General features: G+C 40.6%; 1 protein-coding gene across 1 annotated transcript in view; it reads left to right on the top strand.

The window, feature by feature from the left end:
* Positions 1 to 323: 323 nt before the first annotated feature.
* The window catches only part of LOC122248859 (kelch-like protein 7), a 25,452-nt gene continuing 15,775 nt past the window's right edge, over positions 324 to 10,000 (top strand). The window contains exon 1 of the mRNA XM_043009188.2: positions 324 to 513. Within this exon, the coding sequence (XP_042865122.2) occupies positions 378 to 513 (136 nt within the window). The 5' untranslated portion in view covers positions 324 to 377. The remainder of the gene's footprint in view (positions 514 to 10,000) is intronic.

Raw genomic sequence — 10,000 nt, 5'->3', positions numbered from 1 at the left:
CGAGAGGAAAACGCCTAAAGCAGCCCTGGAGAATTAGAAAGAATAGCAGAGAATAACAGAGAATAACAGAAGAGAAGAGAAGAGAAGAGAAGAGAAGAGAAGAGAAGAGAAGAGAAGAGAAGAGAAGAGAAGAGAAGAGAAGAGAAGAGAAGAGAAGAGAAGAGAAGAGAAAAGAAGGAAAAACGCCGAAGAAACGCAGGAAGACGGGGCAGAGGCTGGACCACCTGATGCAGGGGGCGAACCATCACCCACAGCAGGAGCAGCAGGAAGGGCTAGCTGGCGGGGGGAGCGGGGGTGGGGGAGGGGGCGGAGGAGGTGGAGGTGGAGGAGGAGGTGGAGGAGGTGGTGGAGGTGCTGACATAGGCAACAGGACGAGGATGTACTCGAGCGGCCCTGGCCCCTGTTGGTCGTGCTACCTGAGCGGGGACGTGCATCCGAGGGACGGGGCGGCGGCGAGAGATTTCTTAGGATGCCGGGCCGAGGTGTCGCTGCCGACCACCAACGCCGCTACAGGTACTGTAAGGTCGTATTGGTGTTGACTCATTACCTTCATCCTTTCTCCTCACTTTTTGACTTCTCATTTGATATTTAACATTCGTGTTCACGTAACCTCTGTTATTCAATAGTATCCCCCAACATTTGACTTCTGGCTATTCTTTAAAAAACCGTGTTTGTGTTGTTTCTTTAACCTGATAATTTCTCCCTGTGTTGCAATACTAGAAATTCATCACACTAATCCAGGATTTGAAGTCTTTTTTTTTTTTACTGATGTTTCGTGATGCTTCTAACTGCCGCTAAAGACTACCAGTATTTTATGCAGCTGTTTATCATTATTGTAAAAGTTTACGCTATCAGTTGACGAGACGTTTTCTTTAACAGCAAAGACGTTTTCTTTACTAGTTTGTCCTATGGTACTGTAATTCACTTCATATGGTAAGATAAGTCGCTGTTAGCAAAACAAAAACAAGGAAATATGACAGGACTGAAGTCTTCTACGTCTCAGATAAATGCTATTATCTTCAATAAATTTAAAAATGCTTACAACACTTTTAAGAACTTTAACTTGGAAGCTCAAGTCGTGTTGCATTTTTCTCCGGTATTTGTAGGTGTTGCTTCATAGCATGTACAATTAATGTTGCTAATAAGTCATGTGTAGGTGTAATTTCGTTAGAGAGTTGTACCTTCGCTTGAAAGTTTCATATATATGGTGCGTAGTTGTTTGTAGATAAGACCGGGTTTCACACAATCAACATCGCTGTGTCATTGTCCAGTATAACCCAAGGAACGCCGTGTTTCAACACCTCTCCCTCTTCTGACACACATAAACACACATACGTACTCACTCGTACTCATCTCTCACACACACACACACACACACACACACACACACACACACACACACACACACACACACACACACACACACACACACACACACACACACACACACACACACACACACACACACACACACACACACACACACACACACACACACAACACACACACACACACACACACACACATACATACATACATGCACACACACACACACACACACACACACACACACACACACACACACACACACACACACACACATACACACAAACACACACACAAACAACTCGCACTCAGTAAATACCCCATAAAGCCATCTTGCAGTCTCCCTCCCTATTCCCCTCCACCAATCCCCCCCCTTCTCTCCCGCTCCCTTCACTTCACCCTCCCTTTCTTTGATATTTTATCATTCGTGTTCACGTAACCTCTGTTATTCAATAGTAATCCCACCCCAACAAATTTTTTTTTGACTTCTGGCTATTCTTTAAAAAACCGTTTTTGTGTTGTTTCTTTAACCTGATAATTTCTCCCTGTGTTGTAATACTAGAAATTCATCACACTAATCCAGGATTTGAAGTCTCGTTTTTTTTTTTTTTTTTTTTTTACTGATGTTTCGTGATGCTTCTAACTGCCGTTAAAGACTACCAGTATTTTATGCAGCTGTTTATCATTATTGTAAAAGTTTACGCTATCAGTTTAACGAGACGTTTTCTTTAACAGCAAAGACATTTTCTTTACTAGTTTGTCCTATGGTACTGTAATTCACTTCATATGGTAAGATAAGTCACTGTTAGCAAAATAAAAACAAGGAAATATGACAGGACTGAAGTCTTCTACGTCTCAGATAAATGCTATTATCTTCAATAAATCTAAAAATGCTTACAACACTTTTAAGAACTTTAACTTGGAAGCTCAAGTCGTGTTGCATTTTTCTCCGGTATTTGTAGGTGTTGCTTCATAGCATATACAATTAATGTTGCTAATTTGTGTCCAAGTCATGTGTAGGTATAATTTCGTTAGAGAGTTGTACCTTCGCTTGAAAGTTTCATATATATGGTGCGTAGTTGTTTGTAGATAAGACCGGGTTTCACACAATCAACATCGCTGTGTCATTGTCCAGTATAAACCTCCCCTCCCCACTCATCCTTGCCCACACCTACACCCACAGACACACACACACACGCACACGCACACGCACACGCACACACGCACGCACATACACACACGCACGCACGCACACACGCACGCACACACGCACACACGCACACACGCACACACGCACACACGCACACACGCACACACACACACACACACACACACACACACACACACACACACACACACACACACACACACACACACACACACACACACACACACACACACACACACACACACACACACACACCATGTTGTCTGCCAACTACGATCAGCATTTTGTTGTCGACTCGAAGAAGCCGCCATTTTCCTTTCCTTAAAGAAAAAGAAAAAAAATGTGTCGGAGTTTGGGGGCTGTGGCTGCACATATTATTCATGTGTGGCTGAGAGATATGTAAATGATAAAGTAACGGCCAAGCTTTCGTCTGGGACCGAAAAGAAAACCTAAAAATGTTGATAAGACGCGCTCTCATGATTACTTCCTATGACGCATGTGATGTGATGAGCGGCTGTTAGGTTAACCAGCTGTTTTGTGTTTAGGAAGTGGAGAGACTGTGATGTTGACGAGGGTCTGTGGGCTGTTGGGTAATTGGGGGGGTGGGGGGTCGTACTTGTTTTCTGATTTTATTTCACATTTTTGGAAGTTGAAATTGTTTGGGAGTGTCCATGCGTTGGTGTAGATGGCGCACTTAATTAAGGTCATGTACCTGGCGCGAACGTACTCACTCACTCACTCTCTCTGTCTCTGTCTCTGTCTCTGTCTCTGTCTCTGTCTCTGTCTCTGTCTCTGTCTCTGTCTCTGTCTCTGTCTCTGTCTCTGTCTCTCTCTCTCTTTCTCTCTCTCTCTCTCTCTCTCTCTCTCTCTCTCTCTCTCTCTCTCTCTCTCTCCTCCCTCCCTCCCTCCCTCCCTCCCTCTCTCTCTCCCCTCCTTCTCCCTCCCTCTCTCTCCCCCTCCCTCGTCTCCCCCCCTTCCTCTCTCTCTCTCCCCCTCCTTTCCCTCCCTCTCTCCCTCCTCCCTCCCTCCCTTCCTCTTTCCCTCTCCCTTTCCCCCCTCTCTCTTCCCCCTCCCTTCCCCCCTCCCCCTTTCTCTCTCCCCTCCTCTCTCCCCCCTCCTTCCTTCCCTCTCTCTCCCCCTCCTTCTCCCTCCTCCCCTCCTTCCCTCCTCTCTCTCTCCTCTCCCTCTCTTCCTCTCTCTCTCTCTTCCTCTCATCTCTCCCCTCTCTCTTCTATTCTTCTCTCTCCTCCCTCCCTCCCCTCCCTCCCTCCCTCCCTCCCTCCCTCCCCTCTCTCTCCCCCTCCTTCCCTCCCTCTCTCTCCCCCTCCTTCCCTCCCTCTCTCTCCCCCTCCTTCCCTTCCTCTCTCTCCTCCTTCCCTCCCTCTCTCTCCCCCTCCATCTCTCTCTCTCTCTCTCTCTCTCTCTCTCTCTCTCTCTCTCTCTCTCTCTCTCTCTCCCGACCCTCTCTCTCTCTCTCTCTCCCTCTCTCTCTCTCTCTCTCTCTCTCTCTCTCTCTCTCTCTCTCTCTCTCTCTCTCTCTCTCTCTCTCTGTGTGTTCCTGTCCCTCCTTCCCTTCCTATCTCCCCTCTTCTTTCTCCTTCGACCCCTTTCGCCTTTGCTGTCATGCCACTCTACAGTACGCTGGCTCTATGTGTCTGGATGCAAGCATGCAAGCAGACAAGTAAGCAAGCAAATAAACGAACAACCCCCCCACACACAATACACACCCACCCACCCACACACACACAAAAAAAAAAAAAAATACACAGTACAAACATACATATACATATACATATACAGGCACATGCACATACACACGTATACACATTCGCACATACATACAGATACACATACACATACATACATATACATACACATACACATACACACCTACACATGCATATACACTTATACACATACACACATATACACACACAGACACACATACGCACACTTACATTCCGATACACACACACACACACACACACGGATGCACTCTCTCGGGTAGGAACTATGTCTGGTTATATCCAGACAGAACCAGATATAACCGGCTAGTGTTGTTGTTGGCGAAGTGGCTGAGTCGGTGATGATGTTCGTTGGGGGTTGGGGATGGTGGTGGGGTTGGGGGTGGGGGTGGTGGGGGTAAGAGAGTAGAGTGGGGGTTAAATTTGAGAGAGTGACTGCGAAAGGGAGGGAATTGCAAGTTTGTCTTAGGTTAGGTTAGGTTAGATTAGGTCTTTTCACTCTGGGTATCTTCTCAGGGTGTAATATTATTTGATATATGGTTATGATATTATTGTGCAATATTACCTTAAGAATTTACCAAATAAGTCAAGAATGGGCTTCAAGTACGTCAGCTGAGATTAAGTAGCTGAGTGTACCTCATGCTAGGTGGACTGAATGTCTAAATGAGATGGTTCTCTGAAGTACTGCTTACAAGCGTTCACTCTTGTTCATTGCAAAGGTTACAGTTAGTTGTACCACCTGCCAATGCAGCTCGTATTTAAGCCTAATCTATGTGTTCGCAATATGACATTTTCCTGGCGAATATATATATTTTTCCCTGTGAATAAATGTCGATAATTTTGTTTGTTTCAAATTTCGGGTTTTTGCAAATTTACGAAAAAAAGTATTCCACAGTCTATGTTCAGTTTTCATATTGACTGACATGGTTCTGGTTACCCTCTCCAAATGCATATCATGGCACCGTTCTTTCTCCCGATGTGCGTTTATTGATAGAAATACAATATGCACAATTTGCTGAACCTTTGTCGAGTGTGTTCTGGGCGGGGAGAGCATTTTGTGAAAAAGCATAAAATAAGTAGACCTTGTTTCAATAAAAAAAAATCTGTAATTAGAACTATTCCTTTCAACTCGCTTTAGGAATAGCTATCCCAGCTATTGGATTATCATACACTCCTCAAAAAAGAGAAAGAAAGAAAATAGTATATAGCAAATACCCTAATTTCTTCGCCATCGGTTCGTAATTCGTATCATCAATAATCCCTTTGTCTCATTAAGATAAATTAACGAAGTCGGATGAAACGATAATGGAATAAAACAGACAAGATAACACAAAGCTTTTTTTAGATAAACCTTATTAATCGTCCTCTCGTACTATTCACAACAGACTGGTGTACGAATATGGCAATAGGGTCACAGGGTACGAAGAGTCATTGACTTTTCACTTCAGTTTTTGGCACTGTTGTGCACCCAGTTGGGGGGGGGGGGTTAGAACAACAACAACAATAAAGGCAGTAGTGATTAGAACGTTAATAATGCTACTTCTGGTGATAGAAATAATAATGGTCGTGACAGTAATAATCATAATATACAAATGAAGATAATAATAGTAAATACCAAATATGGTGACTAGGATAATTATCAAAATAATAGAATTATATGATAATTATATTAATGAAGATTATGATATAATCATTATTATACGAATAATGATGAAACAGTAATGTTAATAGCGAAAGAACTAACTTATAATTATCACCATAATTGCTAATAATATTCATGATGATGAGCGTTGTATTTGTAATAATGATAACATCAATAATAATACTGATAACGATTACGTTTCATCATGAAAACAGTAATGATAATACTACCAGTATAGCTTTGTTTATCAAAACATTTACTAGCTACGTCGCACAAAAAAATAATGGAGGGTGCATAGCATATAGCAAGTGCAGTCGTCTCGTTATGTCTACCTCATTTCTTGTCACGGAGTAATTGGATTCACTCACTTACCGATGGAATGTGCGTTGATCAGGAGCTACTTGTAGCTTGTACTTTGGAAGTTCTTGTTTATGGAAGGTGTATGTGCGTTCACATCTTTATATTCTTTATTGATATGTGGACCATTAATTGACACCTACAGCTTCTGTCATTTCGATTATTGTAAGATTGCGGTTTGTTGAATTTGAGTAATATTAACATATTGGAATAGGGAATGGCATATACTGATGAACGAAATTATATTTGAGTTAATAAATGGCGCATGTTTTTGTTTTAAGAGGCCATTTAATTATGCCTATTGGGGTCTTTTAATTCTTTACTTAGTATAGACGATGGGAAAACAAATTAAATTTGCCTAATCCTGGCCTCTGGCATGTAAAGTTAACTCGTAATATTTTTTTTTGCGGCCTTGACTTAGAAAACGTAATTATGCAACCCAATTATTCATATACATCTAAAAGTAATAAATATTTTTTTTTATTCATAGATTCAGTGATACTTCTCAATTATTGTTTTTCATAATCCCATCATGGTTTCGAGATGAGTGCAGAAACCTCCTGATGCAATATAAATGGTGTACATGGAGTTTGTAAATGATATTTATCCCCCTTTGGCTGCACGTGACTGCAGCTGAGTAGATCATTGGAACTAAGAGAATAGACAAATTGCATTGAACACTTTATATGTAACTTATATTGCAATACTACAGCCGTATATAACAATTACTAAAGTGAAAACTGCATTGCTAACAAAACCATACAGCTGTTTATCGGAACAGATAAAGTGAAAATTCTAATGCCAAAAAATTGCATTTACCTTTACATTAAATAACTACAGTCATGTGTCAGAACTTCATAAGGCGAAAACATTAGTAGTGACAACAATGTATAAAAAAAAACTTGTTACTCCAAATATAAATTTATTTCCCGAATCACAACATGCAGGTAAATTTAATCGTATATTTAGACTAGGTAACTCTAGTAACCTTGGTTGATAGGCTCTCTGGGGTGAGGCTGATTAAGTTCATCTTTCCACTGTATTTGATATGAACAATATTGTTATGATGACAGTGATGATAAGGAAAATGGTAACGATGATCATGATAATGAAAATAATGGTCAGTAAAAGGAAAGAAGCTGAGAGAAACATCATAAATTCTATAGTTGTAGTAACATTGAGAATGGTAACGACAATGATAGTAATATTAAAAATAAGCTGAAGATAATGATTGTATTAAACACTGATTATAAAGCAGTGATAATAGTGATAATAATGACACTAATAACAGTAATGATGATGATGATACTGATAACAATGACTATTATGATAATATTTATAATAGTAGTAATAACATGAAAAAAGAAAGTAGTTATATTGATAACGGTGGTAATGATGGTAACAATAACAGGAAAAAATAGTAATAGTGATGATTAAGATTACTTTTACTATGATCATGATTATGATATTACAGAAAATTAGTTTGATATGATCAGAAGAGTAATAGAATAAGTATAAGAATATCATTGATAGTAATACAGTAAGAAAAGAATAACATTAATAGTAATTGGATGAAAATAAAAACAATTATAGTAATTTAATAAGAAAAATATTAACATTAATAACATTTTAAGAAAAAAGGTAATAGTAATTTTGATAAGAGTTGATATTGATGGGATTGGTGAATATATGATGGCAAATAAAAGAAAAATTATAACGTAAGGGATAACAATAATGATTATAATACGAATAAGAAATGTTAATACTAGTACTACTAATTCTAATGAGTGATGGTTATGATAACATTAGTAATATTAATAATGGTTATGATAAACGTTTGTTAATAAAAATAACAACTAGAACTAGTTCTACTACTAATGATGATTATAATAAGCAAAACATCAAGAAATCACAATGATAACAAAATAACAATGGTGATAATTATGATGAGAATGATTATAGTGATGTTTGCATAAGCCAAGCCACGTGTCTAAGTCACCTGTCTGGCTTCCAAAAAGGGGTATGGTCCACAATCACGTGATCAGATCGTGGTCGTTGTCCTAGCTACGACGCCAGCGCACACATCTGTTCATCAACATTTAACGTGACTGTACTTTTCGTAGAGAGAAAGTACACGGAGGTTATTTTGTGATAACATAAGGATTGGTATTATTGAAGCTATATAGTTTGCCATGGCGATTAGACATTTTTATTTTGTTCCGTATACCGGTCTGACTGCCTGTTGCTATGATGGGTCTCGGGTCGGTATTCATGCGTGCTGGTTATGCACCAGGGTTTATTTATGTATTTCTCTCTCTCTCTCTCTCTCTCTCTCTCTCTCTCTCTCTCTCTCTCTCTCTCTCTCTCTCTCTCTCTCTCTCTCTCTCTCTCTCTCTCTCCCTCTCTCTCCCTCCCTCTCTCTCTCTGTATTTATGTGAGTGTGTATATATGTGTGTGTGTGTGTGTGTGTGTGTGTGTGTGTGTGTGTGTGTGTGTGTGTGTGTGTGTGTGTGTGTGTGTGTGTGTGTGTGTGTGTGTGTGTGTGTGTATGTGTGTGTTTGACTGTCTCTATCTCTCTTTCTCTGTTTCCCCCCCCCCCCCCCCCCCACGTTAAATCCAGACATCAAGCTACCTTGTGTAATGCAGTAGGTCCTTATAACCGCAGTGATCTTTATTGTTGTTATTATTGCTACTGTTTGATTTCATTCCTCGCTGATGTTGTATTCAGCATTAACATTTAGGACCTTGAACGAAACAACCGTGACACGAAACGAAGAAAAATCGTACGATATCTTTTTCATATGCACACGTGTTGACCCTTGTAACATGGCGGACGACACGTGACACTCTTGTTTATCGCCGAAGTGAGAAAGGGCGAAGGTCAGGTGCTAGACTAGTTGTCAGTGAGTTAGTGAAGGAAGGGGAAACAGGTATAGGGATAAGAGCTAGAGTTGGAGGAAGAGAAATGAGGGGGAGAAAGGGAGATGGAAGTATAGGGATAAGAGCTGGAGGAAGAGAAATGAGGGGGAGAAAGGGAGATGGAAGTATAGGATAAAAGCTGGAGGAAGAGAAATGAGGGGTAGAAAGGGAGATGGAAGTATAGGGATAGGAGCTGGAGGAAGAGAAATGAGGGGGAGAAAGGGAGATGGAAATACAGGGATAAGAGCTAGAGGAAGAGAAATGAGGGGGAGAAAGGGAGATGGAAGTACAGGGATAAGAGCTAGAGGAATAGGAATGGGAGGAGGAAGACAATATAGAGGATCAGTATTATCCTTTTAATGCTATTGATAATATAGATGATTCTGATGATGGGTGTTATGTATAAGAATACAAAGTAGGTCAGTAAGGAGGAGAAGAAGAAGAATATCAGGGAATGTAATGATGAACAATGGAAAAGGAAAAGTATAAAATAAGAAAATAAAATGCTAGAGGGAATAAGTAGAATAGGAAGGATATTAAGATTGAAAAAGGAAGGTAGGAGGAAAAGGAAGCGAGATATATACACGTAGGAAAGGAAGAAATAAAAGATTGAAAGAAAAAAAAGAGAGGAAGGAGGATGGAAAATATAATTATGAAGGAGGAGAGATAGAGATAGATAGATAGAGAGGGGGGGGGGGGGAAGGGAGAGAGAGGGAAAGAGAGGGAGGGGATGAGAGAGGGAAGGAGAGAGGGAAAGAGAGAGAGAGAGGGAGGGAGGGAGGGAAAGAGAGAGGGAGGGAAAGAGTGGGAGGAGGGAAAGGGAGAGGGAGGGAGGGAGGGAAA

The sequence above is a fragment of the Penaeus japonicus genome, unplaced genomic scaffold (assembly GCF_977035675.1).
Source record: "Penaeus japonicus unplaced genomic scaffold, GWHDUDI00000001_assembly GWHDUDI00000009, whole genome shotgun sequence".
NCBI classification, from domain to species: Eukaryota; Metazoa; Arthropoda; class Malacostraca; order Decapoda; family Penaeidae; genus Penaeus; species Penaeus japonicus.
The sequence above is the reverse complement of the archived record's forward strand: the minus strand, read 5'-3'. Positions and strand labels throughout refer to the sequence as shown.